This window comes from Tursiops truncatus, chromosome 16 (genome assembly GCF_011762595.2).
Source record: "Tursiops truncatus isolate mTurTru1 chromosome 16, mTurTru1.mat.Y, whole genome shotgun sequence".
Lineage (NCBI taxonomy): Eukaryota > Metazoa > Chordata > Mammalia > Artiodactyla > Delphinidae > Tursiops > Tursiops truncatus.
In genome coordinates, this window is record NC_047049.1 from 33,782,678 (window position 1) to 33,808,267 (window position 25,590).

The 25,590-nt window shown below is 37.2% G+C and overlaps 1 protein-coding gene across 10 annotated transcripts in view; it reads left to right on the top strand.

The window, feature by feature from the left end:
• The window catches only part of IDE (insulin degrading enzyme), a 113,198-nt gene that overhangs the window by 39,636 nt on the left and 47,972 nt on the right, over window positions 1-25,590 (top strand). For 9 of the 10 annotated variants that reach the window (XR_012326989.1, XM_019939567.3, XM_019939570.3 and 6 more), the window contains 7 exons: window positions 2,628-2,797; window positions 16,712-16,834; window positions 21,525-21,637; window positions 22,195-22,357; window positions 23,062-23,154; window positions 23,595-23,686; window positions 24,505-24,585. Coding sequence is in view for 9 of the 10 variants with exons in the window: in XM_019939567.3 (XP_019795126.2) it covers window positions 2,628-2,797; window positions 16,712-16,834; window positions 21,525-21,637; window positions 22,195-22,357; window positions 23,062-23,154; window positions 23,595-23,686; window positions 24,505-24,585 (835 nt within the window). In the remaining variant the exon portion in view is untranslated. The remainder of the gene's footprint in view (window positions 1-2,627; window positions 2,798-16,711; window positions 16,835-21,524; window positions 21,638-22,194; window positions 22,358-23,061; window positions 23,155-23,594; window positions 23,687-24,504; window positions 24,586-25,590) is intronic. The other variant, XM_073794190.1, reaches the window with a different exon arrangement.

Consider the following 25,590-nt stretch of genomic DNA (forward strand, 5'->3'; position numbering starts at 1 on the left):
TCTGTTCTCCTTTAGATCCTCAATCCTCAAGGATACTTAGTGGATACAGAATGTTTTGACCTGCTGTTTCAGCCCTGGGGACATTTTGTGAAAGTATTTTCTGGAGCAAGCTCCATTAGGCTATTCTAATTTCTTGGTCAATTTTCTATACAGCTAACAGTATATAATTTTTTTTATCATATCAGTGATTTGATTCATTGTTCAAAGTGTAATTTTTCCTGTGGTGAATTTTTACAGTTTTCTGTGTTACCAAGAAGGTGTAATTCTGCAGCCTTTTGATGCGTCTATAATGAAGTTTGACTTCACAATTTTAGTAATTCTCAGCTTTAATTGCTTACTTATATTAATAGTCATTTTTTTTCAAACCTAATAGTTTGAATTTATTCTGTAGCACAAAGAACATTAACAGAACAAGGGCATGGGTTCAGGATACAGGACTGGGTCAGAGTAGCCTGTTTCTTATTTATTCTAGCTTATGTTTCAGTCTTCAGGCAGCAGCTTTGAGGTGTAATCATCTTTTGTATGTATTCCCAGAAGACTTCCATTAATGAGTTCCCTGGGATCATACACTGAATTTAATTTCCTGCTTTACAAATGCTTCAGCAGATGTTCATATAATAGATCTCTGTTTGATGGAGGATGTCTGTTACTTGGATCAGAGTAAAAAAACCACTTATATAGAGCATCTTTCAAAAATATTGATTATACTGTGTCAGAATCATGACCCTTTATGTGGACTTGTCCAGCTATGGTATGTAGCTATCAGGCACTTTTCCCAGCCTGAATTGAGGTAGGTAAAAGTGGTTATATGTCTAGAATTATCTGTTTCCATATATCTTTGATTACAGGCTCCAGATAGATGGAGTTTCCCTTTGGATTGGTATGCGTAAAGTACTTAGCACGGGATTGTATTCACTATGTGCTTAAAATAATATCAAGTAATGGTAACAGTCTTTTTGACGGCTGGACGATGAGGTGCAGTTGCTGAGATGTTTATAAACCCAGGAGTCTCTTAGGCCCACTGAGTAGTAGTCGCATTCAGACAGAGCCTCTTCTCTTGTCTTCATCTGAATTCTGGACATTGTTTTTTATAAGATGGGGTCTAAAGTTTCTTAAGAAGACTTATTACTATATGAAATCATGATTTAAATTGCAACCTGATATAGGAAAGTTAATTTATTAGCTAAAGGAATCTTAGTTCAGCTTTGGTACTACTATTAAAGAATAGCCTCAAGAAAAGCATATTGGTTACTTATGTTAAAGTTACCTGCCATGTTATTTGTTGAACCGCTGCTTATTAAATTTTTAAAATTCTCTTAATATTTCATAAAAGCCCATAATTATGTCTTAGTCAAACTACTGTGTCATAGGTTTTTTACTCCATTATTTTTTCCACTAATTAAAGTTTGTTTCCTTTTCTTTATAAGAAGGAAAAATATTCAGGTAGAACCTTTTAAAAATAGGTCACTTAGTGTGTCCTAAGATGCCTGAGTCTTAGTGAAATTGCAATTAAAACTGAAAATTTAAGATTTATTGCCTAAGAACCATCACCTGCCTTTTCCTTTCTTGGAGAATTAGGCATATACAACAGGGATTTTCATAGACATGCCGAATTGTAGATCTTAAATACATTGCTTCTGTCTCATAAGTCTGCCCTGACTTTTTGTTGTTGTTGTATTGTGGTTTATAAGAAGAAATATATATTTGGTCTTTGTCCCTGGTCCTGGCCCATAGCTCCTAAAACCCTTGGAATTTCCTAAGTGATGAGAGCCAAAGGTTGCTTTTTGTTATTTTAATGAAGTGACTTTGGGGAAGTCCCTTGATAATCTGAGGTTGGGGGCTGGTTGCCAGGGGAGCCAGCCCTGTGATTAAGGGTTGGAACTTTCAGTCCAGGGGCTGGAGATTGACTTCAGTCACCAGTGATCAGTGATTTACCCAATCCTGACGAGGTTTGGAGAACTTACAGGTTGGTGAACACATGGAGATTTGGGGAGGGTGGCCTGCCTAGAGGGCATGGAAGCTCCATACCCTTCCCACATACCTTGCCTTATGCATCTCTTTCATCTGGCTGTTCCTGAATCATATCCTTTTATAATAAATCCAGTAATTTAGTAAGTAAAACATTTCTCTGAGTCCTGTAAGCTGATCTAGGAAATTAATCGAACCCGAGGAGGAGGTCGTGGGAACCTCTGATCTACAGCCAGTTGGTCAGAAGCCCAAGTGACAACCTGGACTTGCAATTGGTGTTTGAAGTTGGGGGCAGTCTTGTAGATCTGATGATACCAGTATTGAGTTGAATTTTAGGCCACCCAGCTGGTGTCGGAGAATTGCTTGGCGGTGTGGTAACAACACATGGGAATTGTCAGAATCAGAGGTGTTAATCTTTTTATATTTTCACTAATTATTTAACATATCTGGTGTAGAGTTCTCTGAATTTACATATGTATGATATTATATTTTTTGTTACTTAGAACTTATATTCCTTTTTTCTAAGTAGCAATGGTAGTTTTTTCTTATTCTGTAGAATTCATATTTCCTAAGTTTCAAACATATTTTTTTAAACATATTTTTAAAAGACCACTTAAAATAACAGCTTTCAAATTGTTAATTATGTTTCTTACCCTTAGGTTTGCACAGTTTTTCCTGTGCCCCTTGTTTGATGAGAGTTGCAAAGACAGAGAGGTAAATGCAGTTGATTCAGAACATGAGAAGAATGTGATGAACGATGCTTGGAGACTCTTTCAGTTGGAAAAAGCTACAGGGGATCCCAAACACCCCTTCAGCAAATTTGGAACAGGTTTGTCAGCTGCGGCTCTAATGCATCCATCCTCCTTGACCTCATTTAAACCATGGCCCCTTTGCCCAGTATTGTATTTTACAGTTCAGGATAGAAGATTGCAGAACTCCTTGTTCCCACCTACCCTGTTGTTCATAAACTCAGAGTCTGGAGCTGATAAATGGTTGTTATATCATTGTTACTACTTGGTATTTCTTAAACCATGCCCCTACACATATGTTATCTGTCAGGTCCCTATGTAGGCACCTATATGTGATTCGTGACCTAAGAAGAGGTTAAAACTTAGGTATGTGAGCTTCATGGAGAAGGTGATAGTTTATTGAGAAGAGGAGTGACCAAATATGAAGCAAGTTTGTTGGATAACAAGGTGATAGAATTGAATTTAGATTTTAGAAATAGTAAGAATGAAGTGGTAATAATCCCTTTAACAGATGAGTAACATTTTGGCTAGTAGTTCAAAAAGAAGGATGTCAACAGGAGTTGGGCCCTTGGCATTGGATATTTTTTTAAATTGAGGTGTAGTTGATGTACAATATTATGTAATTTTCAGGTGTACAACAGAGTGATTCTGGCATTGGACTTTGTACGTAATACGTGGAATGATATTCTCAAAATTGTAGTAACAGTGACCTAAGCAGTTATTTAGCCCTCTAGAGGTTACTCTGGCCATCCCATACAAATAGGGGTCTGACTGTTTAAGGAACAGAGCAGTTAGAGCTGTGAATAGATATTTTTTAAAAATACTTATTTGGCTGCGTCAGGTCTTAGTTGTAGCACATGGGATCTTTTAGTTGTGGCATGTGGAATCTTTGGTTGCGGCATGCAGGATCTTTTAGTTGCAGCATGCAAACTCTTAGTTGCGGCATGTGGGATCTAGTTCACTGACCGGGGATTGAACCCGGGCCCCCTGCATTGGGAGCTTGGAGTCTTAGCCACTGGACCACCAGGGAAGTCCCTGTGAGTAGGTATTAACCAGCATTTCAAAGGGAGGAGATAATAGATCTCTTTATTCTGAGTAAATAGAATGCTCACTTCAAGGCTTGTTGAACCCCCCTGCTCCCATTACCTCCACCTCTACTATCTACAGGTAGATAGATGCATAGTGTCTGCTCCGGGCATGACTATAGAAGACACACAAGGTCCCTGCTCTCAAAGTGCTACAACATCCTGGTAGGAGATTAGAGGTGGGGAGTAACAGGGAGTAGAATAAAATAAATATAGAGATTCTTGATTTTACAATTGTACCCTTTATCTTTATTCAGTTTTTCATTAAAAAGTACATTTAATTTAAATATTTAAATGATACAAAAGTATTTTTTTTTAAAAAACAAAAAGTTGCCCTTTTCTTCATCTACTCTTGCCATTACCACTTCACAAGATGTAATCATTGTTAAAGGTTGCTGTGGGGGCTTCCCTGGTGGCGCAGTGGTTGAGAGTCCACCTGCTGATGCAGGGGACGCAGGTTCGTGTCCCGGTCTGGGAAGATCCCACATGCCGTGGATCGGCTAGGCCCGTGAGCCCTGGCTGCTGAGCCTGCGCGTCCGGAGCCTGTGCTCTGCAACGGGAGAGACCACAACAGTAAGAGGCCCGCGTACCGCAAAAAAAAAAAAAAAAAAGGTTGCTGTGATTTTAAAATACTGCTTTGGGGATTATGAAATAGCATAAAAATAATAGATTGTTTAGTGTACTTAAAATTTATGCTTATTACATAAGTTAATTTGGGGAACTTTTAAAAAAAGACTATAAAGACAGCTTTCTTTCAGTTTGGATACCATTCTAATGTATCTAGCAGCAGCCAGGGAATTAGCATAGCTTTATAGAAATAGGAGTTTTTAAAAATTGTAATTAGAAGCAGTGATACTGTATTCTTTAGACTTATAATATTTGGCACCCTGTGACAGCATCACTGCTAAGGGGGATATTGTGGTCTCTAAAATGTCTATGTAATGATTAATTATCTGGAAAGTGGCTTTCGTAGAGGACATCAGCATACGTGGTATATCAAGAGGGACTGAGTTTTAAAAACCAAATTTCAAATTACTACATCCAAATGAGTGTTGTCCTTTAAATGGTCCCTTTGGCAGGTTAGATACCTCCACCAACAGTGCTGCTATTGTGCAGAACGTGTTAGAGCTCCTCTTTGGGAGTTGCCTTCTTTTAAATAGTCTCACTGGTGATAAATCACAATCAGCATAATCAGGAAGCAGCCACAGATCTTCCAGAAATAAATCCAGTGAATAAGGTGAGCAGTATTACCTCTGGTCACAAACAAGAAACAATCTTAAAATGTCCTAGAAGAAGGTTTCGGGAGTGATGGGCAAAGAAAAACATTGAATGAGGTCAGTTACGTAGAGGTGGAGTTTAAGAGCATATTTCTTTTTTAACCGCTGACAAGGCTAGGCAGTTAGCAAAATATGAGGTAATATAAACAGCTAAGAGGTGAGTTAGCCAGACTCAGTACAAAAGTACAGAAAACGTGATATAAGTAATGCAAATACCAAGTTACCTACTGAGTGTAGAAATATAAACTAACATTGAACTTTTTGGAGTAGAGGTTCTGTCGATTGTTAAGGTCACAGACAAGTTTGAAAGTATGATGAAAGCTGTATACCCTTACCTTAGAAATTACACACGTATAAAATTTTGCAAAAGTTATTCTTGCAGAAGAATCCTTGTCAGAAATTCATACTTAATTTACTTCTATTATTTTTTAGTAACTTCAGATGTTTCTGTGGGCCATTTTGTCCATCAAGGGATTATGATTTATTATTTTAACATTAATATTTAAAATATTATTTTAATAATATTATTATTATTTACTATCAGGAAAAGCTGGGTATTTTTAAATGAACAAAAACCAAGCATTGTGTTCTGTATTTTTAAGAAAACCTTACAATAAAATGTTAGTCCTTGACAATACTTTATATAACCCACAGTAAGAAGCATATTTTACTCAGAGCACATGTATGCGTGTTTGTGTAAGCAACTGAAACAAAAGTTTTACCAAACAATATCTTTCTTATATTTTCAGATGTAGTCTGGTACCCTCTGTTATATTCTGTTTCTTTTAAAAAAAATTCTGGTCTGCCAATACATTAAATTTATTTCAGCACAATCGAGTGGGTCCCAACCTACAGTTTAAGTAATTCAGAGTGATAGGCAGTCATTTCATAGGCAGTGATAGACCCAGGAAAAGCATTTGATAAAACTCCTTCATGAACAAAACAACAAAAAAGCACTCATTCATGAAAAAAACAACAAAAAACTCTCGAGTTGATAACAACCTATGCCAGACATCATGATTAATTCTGACGTTTCAAAGGGATTTCTGTTGAAAGGCAAAAACAAAACAAGAATACCCTCTAATCAATTTTTTGTTCAGTTGTGCCGTAGGTACTAGTCATTACAGGAAGTTAAGGGAAAAAAACGTGATAAGTAAGAGGTTGAAAGGAAGCAAAAGGAAATTTTCCTTATTTCCATATGATTGCATAAAAAATTCAAGAACTCTTCAGATCAGTCATTAAAAATAAGATTATTCACCAACGTTGCCAAAAGAAGAGAAACACTGACATTGCATTCTTGTATCAATAGTAATCAATTAGAAAAATGCTACAGGAAAAATTATTTCATTTACAATATAAAAATATCTACAAGGTATTTAGAAACAACTCTAACAGAAGAGCAAGAAATATATAATGGATATAAAAGAATGCCTGAGTAGGGCTTCCCTGGTGGTGCAGTGGTTAAGAATCTGCCTGCCAATGCAGGGGACACAGGTTCGAGCCCTCGTCCAGGAGCATCCCACATGCCATGGAGCAACTAAGCCCATGTGCCACAACTACTGAGCCTGCATTCTAGAGCCTGCGAACCACAGCTACTGAGCCCACGCACGTGCCACAACAACTGAAGCCTGCGCGCCTAGAGCCTGTGCTCCACAACAAGAGAAGCCACTGCAATGAGAAGCCCACGCACCACAACAAAGAGTAGCCCCCGCTCGCCACAACTAGAGAAAAGCCCACACACAGCAACAAAGACCCAATGCAGCCAAAAATAAATAAATAATATAAATTTTAAAAAAAAAAAGCTTGAGTAAACAGGAAGATAAACCATGTCCGTGAATGGGTAAACTCAACATTACACAGTTATTTCACCCCTAATTTATCTAAATTCAGTGTAGTGCCATTTGAAAGCCCTAGAAGTTTTTATTTTATAATCTTATAATCTGATTATAAAATTAATAAGAAAGAGTAAAGGGCCAAGAAGAGCTAAGATAATTTTGAAGAACAACAAGGAAGGCACTACTTCTACCAGATATCAAAATTTTAGTTGTTACAGTAATGGAACTGGTGCAAGGATACCTGAAGATAACAGTAGAATAGATTATAGACCCTAGAAGCATATCCACAAGTGTATGGAAACTTGACATAAGACAGAGGTACATTACAAATGAGTAGGTAAAGGATGGACCTTTCAATAACTGGTGTAGTGGCAGTTATCTATGTAGAAATAAATAAAATTAGATCTCATCTCACACCATGCACAAAAATAAATTCCAGGTTGACTGGACCTAATTATAGAAAGAAAACTTTATACAACTTTTAGAAGAAAATATACGAGAATTTTAAAAAATCTTAAGATAGGAAAAGCGTTCTCAAGCACACATAGCACAAACCATATTTTTAGAGGTAAAGATAAGCCATAGATTTAAAGATAAAGTTGACTTCATTAAAACTTAACATTTCTGTTCAATAGAAACACAAAAACAAAAGACAAGCACATACCCAGTGAAGATATTTGCAAAGCATATAGCAGATATGAACTTCTATAAGTAAATAAGTAAAAGATAAAACAGCTCACTAGAGAAATAGGCAAAGGCTGTTTTGAGTCATTTACTTTGTTTGAAAGTCATTTTTGTAGATATTATGTGCTAAATCTGTCTCCACACACATGTCTTCATTGACTCCATGTGTGATCCTCCTAGCCTCAGACTTCAGCCAGGAATCCCACCTCCCACTAGCATATTCCTATGTGATGTAAAGTTTTGTCCTCTGAAGGTGGGCTGTGCGGAGGTTGCATCTTTGCTGTATCACTGAATGGCTGAGAGAGACTCTGGACCAGTTTCTTAGCTTCTGTAAGCCTCAGTTTCCTCCCATGTCAGGTTGGTGTGAGGATTAAAAGAGGTTGTGCATGTGAAGTGGTTAGCCAAAAGTCTGGCCATAGAGGTGCTCAGTAAATGATAGTAGCCTCCGTAATAACAATATAATAGAGGATCAGTAGCTGTGAAAGACAGCAAAACTTTGAAAAGGTCTTTGCCATGAAGTCATGAGGGGCAGCCAGGGCTGCTTGAAGAGTCAGTGGGTTTGATGAACTGACTGTTGGGCAGTGTTATTAGAGAAGTGTTGTTCTCCTGTTCTGTTTTTAGGCTGAACCAGTGGCTGGTGACCACATTCCCTTTGCCCCTTCATTTATCACTCACATATGCCTTTAGTTTTAGGTCCATAGTTCCTGATAAATTATATGTCTTTTCTCTGCCCTGTTGCCTTTAAAAATTTTTTTTCTCTGCATCTCCATGGAATAAAAGCAGAAGCACTTGAATTTTTAAAAGTAGTTTGGAACAGGAAAGGGAAAGCTTAGTTCTGGTTATTCATTAGTGATCTGTTTCTCTAATCATAACCCCACAGACACTGTGGGAGCAACTGGGTTTAGTCAGCTGAGAAGGAAATAAAAAAAGGAAGTCAGGATGTGGGTGAGGGAAACAAAACAGGCACTCCTTGATAGAATGAAAGGCAAAGTGGGAGAGTGCCTGGAAATAGAGGGTGGAGCTGTATTTAGATATGGGTGATGTTTTTCTTTGTTAATTGTCATGTGACGGCTATGTTTTGTAGCACGTACCACAGGATCATAAGAATCTGAATAGGGTGTCATAAGTGCGCTCAGATTATCTCTCTTTCTCTTTCAGTTGACAAGTAATTTTTTAAAGGTCCTCTACATGTAAAGTGCATTAGAAAATGCAAAAGTATAATCAATGTCTTTGCACTGAAGATGTTTCTGGTTTAGTCGGAGAGGCGAGTCAAACCCAGGATTTCACTGGAGTATAATCTCAGATTTGATTTTCCAGGATCATAATCTCTTCTGTCTTTTTTCCTCCTTGCTGATTTTTACTGAGTGCTGTACTAAGCACTTTGCCTGGATTATTTAACTCAGTTCTCACAATATCCCCACTAGGTACGTGCTCTTATTATTTCTGTCTTATAGATGAGTGAACTAAGACTTCAGAGAAGGTAATTAAATTGCTTAGGGTCATTCAGCTTTTTGAATGCTGGAGCCAGGTCTGGTGCTTTTAACTACTGTTCTACCTGCTTTAGGTTTGCCTAGAATTAAATACTCCAGGATCTCAGAGGAGATGCAAATTGAATTTTCCTGAAGGTTGGGTAGGATTTTCTTAAGTAGAGGAAGAGCCACTCAAGAAGGAAAGGAACAGTATTTATTGTATGAGTATTAAGTGCCACACACTGGGTAGGTGTTTTACCTAATATGATTTCACTTAATTTTAACCATGATACTGAAATTTTCATCATCCCATTTGACAGATGCCAAAACTAATACTGACAGAATAATTAGACCAAAGTTTCATAGCCTTGTGGGGAATACAGGGAGGAGGGAGAGAGGGAGGGTGGTAGCAGAAGTGTCTGTGTAGGTTATGGAATTCAATATCAAGTCAGTCTGAACTCTTAAGCCTATGTTCTTTGTGATAATGTTAGGTTGACCCCCCAAACCATGACAAGAAGCAAAGACCAAGGAGTGAGCCCTTGGCTGTTATTCGCCATAATAAAGGATGCTTTTGTAGGAAGGAGTAGGAAAATGGATTAGGACCAAAAAAAATATTGTGAAATATGAACCAGAAGGTAGTTGAACATCTCTTGACCCTGGGATGATGATAATGACACAAAAAATTAGACCCCAATAAAAGTTAGTCATTTACTTTTTTCTCCCTTTCCTCCCTCCATGCCTTCCTCTTCTTAACTGAAGAATTTAAAATGTACAGAAGTAGACAAAATACTATAACGAACCCTGTGTATACATCACTTTGCCCCTGGCCAGTCCTGTCTGATCTGCATTCCCAGTCATGCCCTCGTATTATTTTGAAAAGATCCCAGACATCATATCATTTCACTCACATATATTTCAATATATGTCTCTAAAGATAATGACTTTTAAAAAACATGGTAAAAGTACCATTATCATTAATATCATCAACTATGCAGGTAGTGTTCAAATTTCTAGTTGTCTCGTAAAAGTCATAATTTTTAAAGGTTTATTTGAATAAAGATCCACATAAGTGTCAGATGTTAGTGATTAATGTGTCTTTTAAATTTTTAATCTACAGGTTCATTCTTCATCTCTCTCCTCTGCTCCCTCCCTTTGACCCCCTGGAATTTATTTATTGAAGAATCAGGATATTTATTGTGTAGAACTTTTCACAGCCTAGCTTTTGCTGATTGCATTCCCAACAGTGTAGTTTAACACATTCCTCTGTCTTCTGTATTTCCACAAATTGGCAGTTGGGTATAGAGGCTTGATCAGATTCATGTTTGTCTTTTTGGGGGGAGGGCTTCATAGGTGATGTGTTCTTTCATCAGGGGCATATGATGTCTAGTTTTCTGTTTATGATGTTGCAACCATCCTCGATGCGTCATCTCTCTAATTCTACTGTTTTTTCTCCTATTGATTTGCTTGAATGCTACTATAAAAAGAAAATCTCTTTTTCTACGTTTGCCTACCCAGTGGTACAATTATTATAGGAAAGGCAAGACAAATGTTTGATTCATTCCCTTTATTTACCAGTTTTCAAAATATTGAGTTGGTTCCCTAGCATCCTTGAATGATGACTAATTTGTTTTTTTTAGTATCATGATAAACTCATAGATATAAAAATATTTGATACATTTCAGCCCACTTAGTCATTTATTGTTCTCCAAAATTTCCCCTGGCTTTTGTTAGTATCTTTTTTTTGTTTGTTTCTTGCTAGGAAATGTGTCTATGGAAAACTAGAAATTTACTGAAAACAAGTGTACAGGTGCTTTATTATGGCATTTAAGAGGCTTTCACTTCAAGTCCCCTTTTCTTTTGTAACTCCCATCTTGTCCTTACATGTACTTACCCAGCTGCAGGAGAATTGTCCTTTTTAATTTTTTAGGAAAATTTATGTATCTCCAAAGGTTTTGGTCTCTTCCAGGATTTTTAGAAGATTGCTATAGCAAGAAGAAAGAGCTTAAAAAGAAAAAAGAGGTTATAATAACTGTAGATATATTAACCTAACCTTCAGAATCTCAGGTTTTCAGAGAACAGTTAAGAGTTTCATGGTTATAACTATCAAATGACTTTTCCCTGAGAACCTTATGAGGCATACAGTTGGAGCCAGCTTTGATTTCTAAAACTTCAAACTCAGTCCTTCCCGCAGAGTATAAGAAATATTTGGCTGGCTTTAGAATTTTCCAGGAAAATACATTCTATTTACTTGAAAATTAACACTCATATATATTAGTACTGAGTTTATAAGCTTTTTTTAAAATAGAATTTATAGTTCTTATAATGAAAATATAAAATAAAATTTACTGAGCTTACAATTTACAAAACTGTCTTCATATCCGTTATCACTTTCCGTAAACTTCACAGCAACCCAAGTTCCTATTAAGTAATTATTGTCTGACAGATGCTATGCTGAGCCTTAAAACAGATTATTCATTTAATCCTCATGGCAATCCTGTGAGGTTGGTTCTCTTATTATTCTTATTTACCAATAAGGAAACTGGGGCTTAGAGAAGTTAAGAAACTTGTCTCGACAGCTAGTAAACGAAGGGGTCAGGGATTGACCCTTGCTTTTAACAGTTGGGCATGTACCCATATTACCCCCATTTCACAGATAAAATAAATGACCCCTTGGAGATATTTGTAGACTTTTCCAAGGTTGCTTAATTAGTCGATGATGGAGTCAGGATGGGAAACCCTGAATCTCCCAACTGCCAAGCCAGTGCTCTCTCCTGGCAGGCCCAGAGCGAAGGTCCCAGTGGGTCAGCAACCCTGACATCCTCAAGCCTCTGCTGGAGCTCACTCTTACAGTGAGAGAGCCAGAAAGGTAGGATTCAAGATTTTTGTAGCAGCATTTTAATTTGATATAAATGACCCACCTGAATTAGGGTTAAATTAGGACAGTATATGTCTAGAGACTGAACTGGTATTTGTTATTCCAGCCATATTCACATTGTTCTCCACATATGGACTCTTAGGTAGAGGAAAGTCATCTGGACTATTTACTGAGCTTTCTTCCCTACTTTTGTGGAACGGTTTCTGTGCTGTACTCAGAAGCCAGGAATTCCTCCTACAATTCAAATCGTAACAGAAGTAGATACTGTTTATTGCCTATTTTCTGCTGTAAATAAAGTATTATGTTAAATTCTGTAACATTTTTACAGATTTATCTGTCATAAAAGAGATCAGTATAAAAGCATTTGCCAGATCATTCTTTACACACTACTTAAAGAAACAGAACATGACTAATACAGTTGGAGCATCTGTTGTACACTTTGAGCATACAGTTTGAGCATCTGTTGTACACTTCTCCAATTGCATTTTTCTCCCTGCTCCCGGGAGATAACCACTATCTTAAGTTTGGTGATTGTCACTTCCGTGCTTTTTTTTTATAAAACATTGCTAAGTCATGCATTTATTTCTAAGCAATATGTTGTATAGTTTTTTTAGTTTTATAAAAATGGTATTTTATTATTATTTATCTACCACTTGTGTTTTTTCATTCAGTGGTATATTTGTAAGGATTATCCATATTAGAGAGTGTGCCTCTGATAAGTTTTTTTAATATATTAATTAATTAATTTATTTATTTGTTAATTTATGGCTGCGTTGGGTCTTGGTTGCTGCATGCAGGCTTTCTTTAGTTGCATCGAGCGGAGGCTACTCTTCGTTGTGGTGTGTGGGCTTCTCATTGTGGTGTTTTCTCTTGTTGCGGAGCACAGGCTCCAGGCACGTGGGCTTCAGTAGTTGTGGCATGCGGGCTCAGTAGTTATGGCACGCAGACTCTAGAGTGCAGGCTCAGTAGTCTTGGCGCACGGGCTTAGTTGCCCCGTGGCATGTGGGATCTTCCTTGACCAGGGCTCAAACCCATGTCCCCTGCATTGGCAGGCGGATTCTTAACCGCTGCGCCACCAGGGAAGCCCCCTCTGATAAGTTTTTTATTTTTTGCTGCTCTCTGAAAAATTTATTGAATGCATGTACTATTCTTTATCCATTTTTCTGTTGACAAAACATTGCAGCTATAAGCATTCTTATACATGTTTCCTTGTACACAGTTCTCTAGGGTTCTAGGAGTGGAATTCTGGGAGTGGCATTACTGTATATTAGGGTATGTACATCTTTTAGATTAAACAGATATTGCCAAGTTGTTTCCTATAGTGGTTGATCCAGTTTGCACTCCCTCATGCAGCGTCTGAGTTCTCATTACACCATCACCACAACACTTGGTGTCATCAGATTTTCTATTCTGTTTATTGGTTGTTAAATATTAGCCTTATGCTTTTGTACATCTTTTTTCTTTTTTAATTTGGTGTTATATAAGTCTACCAATGTCAGGACAGCAGATTGAGCTTAAGAGAAGTAGGGTGACTTGTTCAAGGTCATGCAGCCAGAAGACATTTGACCCTGGATTTGATGATAGCTCTGCCAACACCAAAGCCAGTGCTTGTTCCTCTGCACCTCCCTACCTGGGGTTGATGGCACTGATAGTAACAGAGTCTACTCAGTAATTTAAGGACTAATTATGGAATTCTGTGCTTTATGTCCTGCTTTTCCTTCTATTTCCTCAACTAACTTCCTTGAGAATTTCCACTATAGCTAGCCTTCTTGTTTTTAAAAAACTTAAAAAAAATGTTATAGAAGGGCTAATAAACTTAATAACAAGCCTGACTCTTTGGCCCATTTTTACCAAATATTCATGTTTTTTCTGTCATTGTATTAAGAGCTGACTGTCCTGACCCCAAGAGAGTAATACTGGAGAACTTTTTCCTCTTTCTGATTCAGGAGCATCTAAGGATACAAGACTGCCATTCTGGGCTGTGTTCCCAAACAGACCACAGTTTCCTTGTGTCATCATGTATTAGAAAGCCTAAAAGCATCTAGGTAGCAAATAAATGAATATGTAGATTCACAGAATGGTATCTGTTTGTGGCTAAAAGCCACTTTTCAGAACAAAAGTGATTGGGCCTCTGTTTAGAAGTTTGGCCAGAGATACAGAATCACTAGATTTTTGTACCTTAGGTAGGTCAGGTTGCTGTTGACAGAGTGGCTCCTTTGGCTCGTTTTTCTTTTAATTTTTTGTTGAAATATAATAACTGAAAAGTGTGTGTGGCTCTGATAAATTGTTGTTGTTTTTACTTTGCTGCTATTTGAAGAATCAGCTGAGTGAATATAATGCTATTATTTATGTACAACTCACTGAATTTTCAAAACCTCAGTACACCATGGACCCAGCACCCAGTCAAGAAACAGATCACCAGCACCTCTTTCTGCCCCTTTGTAGTCACTATCCACCCACCAAAGGATAACCTCTGTTCTGACTTTTCATGACTCAGATCTTAGTTTAGCCTGTTTTTATGCTTTATATAAATGAAATGATGCAGTGTGTACTCTTCTGTGTCTGTCTGGCTTTTCTTGTTCAGCCTTAAAGTTGTGAAATTCCTACCTGCTGTTGCATATGAACAGTGAATTCTTTGTTTTTTTGTGCGATATACTATTCTGTTGTGGTCCTCTGGATCTTTTTACTCTAGCATTGTCAGTATTTTGCCAGTGATGCATGTCTTAGTGTATTGGGGGTGTGTTCTTGCTTTATCTCTGTGTTTTTAAATGAACCTAAAGACAAAGGGTAAGGATTAGAATGGTAAGATATTCAGGTACATTAAAATCAAAGCAGAATGAGCTAAAACTAGTCAAACTGAAAGAATTTGAAGTTCTAGATGGAGGCCATGATCTTGGTTTTTGTATACTTTGATTTGAGATTTTTTTTTTTTTAACCAGAATACTGACCAGATTGTGAATAGGCATATCACACTTAGACTGAAAATCTGATTTCTATCTAACACTATCACATTTATAGTCTGTTGAAATAAAACATAATTTCTCCAAACTCGGGTGTCCCAGTGTGTGGATCTTCATGCACATGTTGTAGGACTCTGAGCTTGGCAGTGTAAATGAGTAAGGAAGCTCTAAGGACTAGTCTCTCTGCAACTGAGGCTTTTTATAACCTTCATTTAGTAGAAAAGGGAGGTACCATCAATACTCAAGCTTTACCTTAATATGAGAGAACTTCAAACCATTACCCAGCAAAAAGCTTTTTTTGTTTCTTTTTCTTTTTCTTTCTGAGGAGTTAGGCCCCTCGATACTTTTTAGATCACCTGGATTCCTCAGGTAGACCGAGGGGGTATTTTAGGACCCCTAGCAGAGCAGATCTGGAGTTGAACTGGATCTTTAGTGAAACTGAGAGGACTGATGAAGAACCTGGAGACTTGATTAGCAGGCTATGCTAGTGAATATGAGTACATTTGGTTGCTTTCTGACTAGAGAAAGGTTAATGAGTACTTGCTGGGCTCTTTCTTGCACACTCCACTAGATCTGTTGATTGAAGCATTCTGGGGCATGAATCTTGGCTCAGAATCTTTAGCTCTACATGGCTAAAGACTGGGTCTGAGAACGCCATCTGGTGGCTCTCTCTAGATACCCAGTTTAGTGAAGGGGACTCTCGCAATGCCAGTTCATCAGCCATTACAATAACCCAAGGGGAGAAAACACATCAAGAATATGTCCTGCCATAGTTTCATCTATGCAGGTGAAAAAGAGTAGCCCATTTAATAGTATAAGCAGGAACAATAATAAAAGTTATTATACTAGATCTTAGGGTATTTCTAGTCAAGATGCCATTTTTAGAGAGATACCAATCATTGAAATTCCACCTCCCAGCCTTTAAATGGCAAGATCTTTATTAGAAATGTACTACTTAGAGAGTTTGACTGTTTGCTTTTGACATGCATATTTTATCCTAATTGAATTAGTTATTAAATTTCATAAGATCTCATAGTGGTACGCTATGTACATTGCTTGAGACTTACAAAAATAGCATTGCATCCTATTTTTACCAGTGTAGATCAAATTAATGAGAATTCACGTCACAAATTTAATGCTTCAGCCAAGAATAGTACATTTCTTTCCACAAGTAACTTGGCAAGTTCCAAAAAGATCCCTCAGTGACTATGTTCAATTAATTGTGGAGCACCTAGGGAACTGGAAGTTAAAGTAAGTGTGAATGGAGGCCATGTGGATCTCATTTTGTCTTATAAGTGCTCATAATACCTACTATCTCTTAGGAATTTTAAGAAGTATAATTTTTATAAGACACTTTAAGCTCTTGAGGGAAAACTCTCTATAGATTAAAATGTTACTAGTTTGTACTATACTGTCCTGTTTATCCAGGTTATGGTCAAACATATTTGACTAATCATTATATGTGTTTGTTTGGACTCTGTTTTTTTTTTTTTTTTTTTTTTTTTTTTTTGCGGTACGCGGGCCTCTCACTGCTGTGGCCTCTCTCGCTGCGGAGCACAGGCTCCAGAGGTGCAGGCTCAGCGGCCATGGCTCCCAGGCCCAGCCGCTCCGCGGCATGTGGGATCCTCCCGGACCGGGGAACGAACCCGCGTCCCCTGCATCGGCAGGCGGACTCCCAACCACTGCGCCACCAGGGAAGCCCTGGACTCTGTTTTTTAAGTTTACCTTACAGCAATGTCAGTAATAATTACAAGGCTTTAAAATTTGCATATTTTGCTTTTTCTTAGAAATGTTTTTCCTTCCTTTCAGGTAACAAATATACTCTAGAGACTAGACCAAACCAAGAAGGCATTGATGTAAGACAAGAGCTACTGAAATTCCATTCTACTTATTATTCATCCAACTTAATGGCTATTTGTGTTTTAGGTCGAGGTAAGAATCCTTAAAATTTTTTCATGGTGTTGGATAATCTTAGTTTTCCACTTTGGCTTTTTCAAAGTATTGGAAGAAGGATATAAGACACTTCCTTTTATCTGTTCAGAGGCTTTTGAAAATGATCTTGTTGGAGAATATGTGGAGGGGAATTTTGTTTTTAACTCACTGTGTTCTAAAAAGAAGCTTAGTTGATTTTAAATGGAGACCTGAAGAAAATATAAATTAATAGCAAGGGGAGGAAGTATAAAGGACAAGATTGAGAGATTTGACCTTATAAAATTCAAAAAAACAAAAAAATTAAAAGATGATTATAAACTAGGAAGACTATTAGAAAGCAACAAAGTTTGATATTGTTTCCCCTATTAAATTACCATAATTTTGGTTTGGGCTTTGTTTTAACTAATACCCATTATGAGGAGAGGTGCTCTTTTGTATTTGTGGTGTATACAATTTATGCAATTCCTCCACACTTTCTGGAGGACAGTGCATCACCCTAAAAAGTACATTTTTACTTCTAGAAGTGCAATCTAAGGAAATAATCAGAGTTGTTCCAGGTGATGTACGAGGATGTTTCTGTATAGTATTTATTAGTGAAAAGTTAGATGTAAGCTAAATGTTCATTAACAGAAGATTGGTTAAATAGTGATGTTATAGGTATATAATAGAGCATCTTATAGAAAATAGCATCCCTTCTCCCACTTCCTCTCCTCTCACCTGCTTTATTTTTCTTTAAAACATTTATCACCACCTGAAATATTAAATATTCTTTATTGTTGTCTGCTGTACCAGAATGTAAGTTACTTGAGAATAGAAACTGTTTTGTTCACTGCTTTGTCTGGTTTAGTGCTTGACACATCATAAGTACTCGGTAAGTAAATATTGAATGAATAAATAGTTTCATGACAGTGTTTTCATAACTTGGGAAAATATTCTTATTGTATTAAGTAGAAAACAAAAGCACTCTGTAAAAGCACTGTGTGCCATCTGATCCCATTTGGGGATTTCTAAAAAATTCTAATAGACATAAATGGGAGACATAAGACAAAGTAGAAAAACATACCAGAAATTTAATAATGTGGTATAGTAGTTAAGAACTCATGCTCTAGAGTCTGAGAGCTTGGGTTTGAATTCCTAATACACCACCTACTCAGTATATAGTGGCTATGAGCTAACAAATTTACTTCAGTTCTCTGCACTTCAGTTTTTGCATTTGTAAAATGGAGGTGGTACCTCATACCTTTTATGAGGTTTAATAGAGATAATGCAGAAAAAGTACATAGTGCCTGGCAACACAGGAAATGCTCTATAAATGGTAGCTGCTTTCAGCATTCCATAATCATGAGCTTATGGGCGACTTTTGGTTTTGTTTTTTTGCTTTTGTTTTTCAAAGTATTCTGCTATTGACAAATGTTACTTTTGTGGGTAGAAAATAAACAACTATATATATTTTAACTTGCTAATAGGAACAAGGATATAAAATGGGTCCAAGGAGTAAGGCTAATAAAAAGTGTATGTTATAATCCTGTGTGCTTTCTAAAGGTAGGTAGATCTATAGAGTGTTAAAAAATACCACTTGGTATTCAGAGCCTAGTCCTGGGAGTAGGTTTCTAAGCTGTGTTTTTGTCCATGTCATCTTGAGATAAAACACATGATTTCAATAAGCACTTATTAGGCAAGTAATAACGACAACAGATGACACATACGTAAGCCCTGCCCTCAGTGTTCTTGGTTTAGTGGAAATGACAGAACAAGCATCTGAAAGAGACAAAGAGTTTCTTTGTTCCAGTTCCCTCTCCCAGTGTGACTGACCTCCTGTGCTCAGCTCAGTGGATTTGATGACATGTCTGGGAGAAGTGTCCTTACAGTACAGTGGTGTGTGGAGGAAACAGGATCTCTTAAAGGATTAATAGATAATCCTCTCCTTCTTCTAGGAGGAGGGGAGAGGAAGAGTAACCATGTGGAAGGATCTCTGTCACAAAGGGACAAAAAAGTTTTTCTGTCTTCTCCCACGGGGTCCTCCCTCTAGTTGTGGCAGCACCAATTACCTGGACACTTGACAAATAGGTAACTGTCAAGTAGAGACCTTAGGATTGCCAAGTCCTGGTAATGTAAAGATGAATGGGACTCAGTTCCCTGATCTCTGGTAGCTCATAGTGAAGACAGATGGTGCATTATTGTACAGCTCCCTTACCTTTAAAAAGCTACATGGTGAATTTGTGCTTCTAAAAGGAAAGGCCTACCCTAGTAGAACCTTTCTCTAAAGGGCCTCGCTGTCATCAGCACTTCAGGTTGACAAAGCATTGTTGACTGCCCATCTTGTTTCCAGTTACGTGTCCCATCTGTGTGTCTCTTTATGTCTTTATGTCAATTGTCTCTGACATCTCTTGCTCCAAATATACCTGGTTCATTCCCGAGTTCACTTGTATAACAAGCAGCCATGGGTTGGCCTTTTATTTGGCTCCGGACATTTTAGGGTCCTTCATACATTTCAAAAAAATTAAAGTAAAAATACATATGTTTTATAAATAAAGTGCACATGCCCACATTCATAGGCCTAAAAGAGAACTTCATATTATCTATAGGCAATTCTCATATAGTGATTAAGTGCTTTTTAGAGAGTTCATGGAAAAGTTCAAAATGGGTCCTAGAATATCAAGGGAAATTTCTTATTCGATTCAAATGCTTCCTGACAGTAACAAGTAATGAATGTTTATACCATTTATAAATAACCTATTTTTGAGGAGGCAGAATCAAGGTGAGTGGTTATCTTGTTTATAAAAAGATAACCTTTTCCACTTTTTTCTTTTTAGAATAATAGTAATATGTGTGCACAGAAAAAAATTTATCCCATACAGAAAGATATAAAATGGAAAGCATGTTCTTCTTTATCCCACCTTATGACCACTATGCCCTCTCCTCAAAGACAGTCACTTTGTATCATTTTTTGTTATACTTCCAAAAGTAGAATTTTGTTAATATACTTGGATTTATGTGTCTGTTAAAAAATTAAATGAGATTATACTACATGGCACTGAAGTCTGTGGTTTTCACTTAATAGAGCTTTGAGATATTTTCATATCAGCACATACAGACTTCTCCCTCATTAATGGCTACATAATATTGCAGTGTACAGACTTTTCGTAACATGAACACATTGATAGATGTTTAGGTCATTTCCGGTTTTTATTGTTGTTATAAATGGTGTTGCAGTGAACATCTCATACTTTTGCAAATACAACTGTCCATTAAAAATATAGAGAGATGATAACATAGAAGAACTTCACATAAGTGACTATATAATCTTATCAACAATTACAAATCTTTGCATGAGTTTGATACAGTATGGTACAGAATCATGTAGTGTTAGACCTTGAAGAGACTTGTGATCATCCTACCCTGTTTTCGTGTTTTATAGAACCTGGAGTGGTTAAACATTTTGTCCAAATAGTCTCTTGCCATAATTGGTTGGTGAAGTTGGGGTTAGAATTGAACACCTAGGATTCTTCTCACCATTTTATACTATTCCCCCACAAAATCAATTACTTAAAAACTCTAATATTGGGCTTCCCTGGTGGTGCAGTGGTTGAGAGTCTGCCTGCCGATGCAGGGGACACAGGTTCGTGCCCCAGTCCAGGAGGATCCCACATGCCGCAGAGCGGCTGGGCCTGTGAGCCATGGCCACTGAGCCTGTGTGTCCGGAGCCTGTGCTCCACAGCGGGAGAGGCCACAACAGTGAGAGGCCCGCGTACCGCAAAAAACAAACAAACCAAAAAAACCTCTAATATTTGACTTTTAGCGATGGGTTTAGACTGTGTCTATTTATAAAGTTAATGTTATAATCTGTCAGCTAGTGGTTTCGTATGTGCCTTTTGGGAATTGTAGATAAAATAGTTTCCAAATGCCACTCATTATTCTATTATTGTTTCCAATATTTGTTTGAAATTTATTGCAAGATAATATTTGTAAAACAGTTTTTTAAACTATAAGGTGGCAGATATGTGTGAGGTATAATCAATATCAATACTGCAGAGCTTCAGAAGTTATATAGGCACTGGTGGGATTTTACTGAATGCTTCAACTTTATCAGATGGAGTTTTTTAAAAATTTCTAGGTTTTCCTTTTAACAGTCCTGAGATTTTTCAGGTGATCGTAAGGTGTTTTCTCCCCCCCCCCCCAGCTTTATTGAGATATAATTAAAATATAACATTGTATAAATTTAAGGTATACAGGGACTTCCCTGGTGGTACAGTGGTTAAGAATCCACCTGCCAATGCAGGGGACACGGGTTCGATCCCCGCTCCGGGAAGATCCCACATTGCCGCGGAGCAGCTAAGCCCATGTGCCACAACTACTGAGCCTGCAAGCCACAACTACTGAGCCCTTGTGCCACAACTGCTGAAGCCTGAACACCTAGAGCCCATGCTCCTCAACAAAGAGAAGCCACCGCAATGAGAAGCCCAGGCACTGCAATGAAGAGTAGCCCCCGCTTGCTTCAAGTAGAGAAAGCCCATGTGCAGTAATGAAGACCCAACGCAGCCAAAAATAAATAAATTTATTAAAAAAAAAAACTTAAGGTGTACAACATAGTGATTTTATATATGTGTATATAATCCTAAGATTTTTAAATACTACCCATCATGTGTTATGATTAGTTTAAGTTCTGTTTCCATTGTCTGTTTTCTTGTAGAATCTTTAGATGACTTGACTGATTTGGTGGTGAAGTTATTTTCTGAAGTGGAGAACAAAAATGTCCCATTGCCAGAATTTCCTGAACATCCTTTCCAAGAAGAACATCTTAAAGTAAGTGCATGTATTTCTAGTATTTTTTTCTTTTTTAAATTTATGGACATAATATATGCCTGGTTTACCAAAGAGTACATGAACATTTTTGGAGGTTCTATTATTTATATAGTCTTTAATATTTGGTTTATATTAAAATCAAATCAAATCAATTTCACATTTATTAGGGACGTGTATCACCAAAAAGATAACAATACGTTCTGATCCTTGCATGTTAAAAGTAGTTTTGGTAGCTATAACCTTGGCAGACTGTAGAAGCTGTTATCCAGTGCCAGAAGGCAAGTATCCAAAAGTATTGAGCTGCATGGTCAAGGGGACCAAACATGGACTGCATACCAACTGTAATGAAATCCCACTAAGAAAGACCCCAGGTCATTTATTTCTGTGTGGTCAGTATGATTTTCTCTGGCAGTAGATTCTCTCCTGAATTTGGGATTTTTCCATGAAAATCGGTATTTTTTGAAAATCACTATTCTTCATAGTTTGTAAGTATTTTATTCAGCAGGAGTTGTGCAGAGCTAACCTTTTGCGATTTGTTTGTTTTATTCTTTCCCCAGCAACTTTACAAAATAGTACCCATTAAGGACATTAGGAATCTTTATGTGACATTTCCCATACCTGACCTTCAGAAATACTACAAATCAAATCCGGGTCATTATCTTGGTCATCTCATTGGACATGAAGGTCCTGGGAGTCTGTTATCAGAACTTAAATCAAAGGGTGAGTCTCTTGGACACCAGCTTCTGAGGGTAGTACCCCACCTCCACCATATTTTTTTACTCTGACTCTCATTTCTCCTAAATATTTTCCTGTGAAGGAACATTTTCAGATGATACCGTTTAGGGTTGATGAGAGTGGGGTGTTGGTTGTTAGTACGCTTTTGTTTTTTGCTTTGGGGTTTTTGTTTTTCCATAATTTGTTTTATCCTTCAGTATTGAGCTGTGAAGTTTACATATTTCAAAAGGTGTTGTAGTGCATCTTTTAAATAAGATAGAGATTAAAAAAAGTAAAAGCTCACATTAGGTATTCTTTACCATCTCTGTGAAACGTGCTGAAATATCTATTTGCCTGCTCTTATCCATCAAACCAAAGGGTGTATTAGGATCACTCAGTAGATTTCCAAGGTTCCTCTCCATTCAGACTCTTTTTGTATAACACTTAAGCACAGTCATCTACTCTTGATTTGGGAAATGATTTGAGGCATCCCAAGGAAAGCTCCCAAACTAAAAAAATCACTTGAATCTTTTGCAGTGTCTGAACTGCTTTTCAGTGCTTTTCTGAACTGACTTTTTTTCCAGTCTTTTCTGCAAGAGGGCCATTCTGTATGTTCCATTGGGAGCATACAGAATGAATTTTTTTTTTTAATTCCTTGTCTTAAAAGAAGACACACATGCGATCATGTTGATTTCCTTTGAATGTTACAGGCTGGGTAAATACTCTTGTTGGTGGGCAGAAGGAAGGAGCCCGAGGTTTTATGTTTTTTATCATTAATGTGGACTTGACTGAGGAAGGATTATGTAAGTATTGACCTTTTTGTTTTTGAATGAAAATTGATTTCTTATGATTTACTTTTATTAACTTATGCTGTGGATCTGTTTTTTGCTGTAAAGCTATAAACACTTTAATTCATACCATTTTATCCATTGTATTTTTCATGTGTAACTTCATTTCATGGATGATTTTCCCTCCTTAACAACTGATCATTATGTTGCACTTGTAAAATGTGTACTTGACTTTTTATTTGCTCATTTACTACCCCAAAGCCCCTTCAGTCACATATACCAAATCCTGGAGGGCCATGTGTATGGGACCCTAAAACCAGCCTCAGGGAGGTGAGAACTCACTCCATCTCTAAGAGGGACCATCTTCTACTTACCTGACTTTACCTTAGGAGTGAGCTCATTGCTTTGAAGGATTCGAGGACTGAATGGTTTTTAAGTGTGCCCCTTTTTTCCAGTACATGTTGAAGATATAATTTTGCACATGTTTCAATACATTCAGAAGTTACGTGCAGAAGGACCTCAAGAATGGGTTTTCCAAGAGTGCAAGGTACTTTTGTTTCACCAAAATTTTTCTTAAGGAAATTTTTCAAGAAACAAATATATGGGAATTAATTTAAATATAAGGAAAAGGAAAGAAATCAGACTGCTTTTCTATCCCTCAGAAGAAAGTCAGCAGTTTCTTGAACTTTTATCTATCAGGGCTTACTCTATTCTCTGCCGGCCTGAAGTTGCATGAGCTGTGTCATTTTCAGATCTCGTGATAAAAATTTGTAGCATACTCTCAAAGAAACAGTGAATTGTTATATATATGATTGTGTTCTTAAAAGTGATTTTATTGTCGTATGTATGGAAAAGCCTGGCCTTTTTTTTTTTTGCATAAAACAGAAGGTATTTGTCTTTTAAATGTTTAAAGCCTTCTTTTAAGAGTTTTTTAAAATATCTACTATATAATTAAGGACTATCAAGACTCTGAAATGTATTTTAGGATAAGAGATAACCTCTTTACATAGATAAAAGTTTAAAGGTATAATCTCTGCTTGTGAAACTTATGACAATAAGTTCTAATCAGGCTGCAGTTCTCTGAAAGGGTCAGCAAAATCGTCATGTATGCAACTGTTGGATCTCACAAGCTTCCTCCACAGTTTTCCTAATTCTTTGACTAATAGTTTCAACAGAATCATATTCTGTGTTTGTTATTTTCATTCATGTTCTGTACATTCCTAAATCAAGCATAGCTATTTTTTCAGGAAGTGTGATAGTTAAATATGGAGTAGAAAGTCTACAGTGCAAACCAATCCCCCCCCAAAAAAAAGTATTTCTAAATAATAGGTGACTTATGTCTAATTGATTTAATTTTTCGTTTAGGACTTGAATGCTGTTGCTTTTAGGTTTAAAGATAAAGAGAGGCCACGGGGTTATACCTCTAAGATTGCAGGAATATTGCATGTAAGTTTATTGTTATTTTACTCTGTACATTGGCATGTAGAGTATTTCAGTGATCTTGTATAAATAATATTACTTTCATTACTACACAAATGATAAAAATTGAAGGTATAGTCTAAAACTTTAGACTTCGTAGCAACCAGGTAAAATTTGATGTGAAGACATTCTTTAAATCTTAATTTTCATCATCCTAAAAATCATCATCTGTAATATTTTCATTTCATAGACATTTTGCTTGTTGGCTTTAAATATTTTTCAATTCTACAATGTGTCAGGTGCTACTTACGTGAAAGCTATAAATCATCCACTTTTCTCCATTTCCATTGCTACCACCCTCATATGAGCTACCAGCATTTCTTGCCTGGACTACCATCATAGTCTCTTACCTGGGTTCCCTGTTTGCCTTCTTCTGCCCCACCATAGTTTATTTTTCCAGCCTCAGTGATCTTTGGAAGACCCAAATCAGATTGTTCCACTCCTCTGTGTCAAGTAAGTTTCCCATCAGAGTTGGAACAGATCTAAGTTTTTACCTTGACCTACATGGCAGTCTGGTCCCAGCCTCTCTCTGACTGAATTCCACACCACTTCCATTCCACTCCAGCTACACTGGCTATGTGCCTAATCTTCAAGCATTAAGTTTACTCCTCCCTCTCAGGGCCCTGACGTTTGCTGTTTTCTCTGCCTGGAACACTTCTGGTTTTTCCATGACTAGGTTCTTCTTATCATTTGGGTCTCCACTCAGATGTTTCTCCCTCAGAGAGACCTTCCCTGACCTCCCAGTCATGACCCTGCCCCTTTTAAAATTTTCTTCATAGCACCTATCACTATAATGACAGTATTTGTTTGTTTGTTGTCTGCCTCCCTCCCAATTAGAATATAAGCTCCTTAGAGAGCAGGGACATCATCTGTCTTATCTACCATTGTATCCACAGCAGCACCTAGAACAGTGCCTGGCACAGAGTAGGTGTTCATTACATACTTGTTGAATGAATGAATCAGTCTATCAGT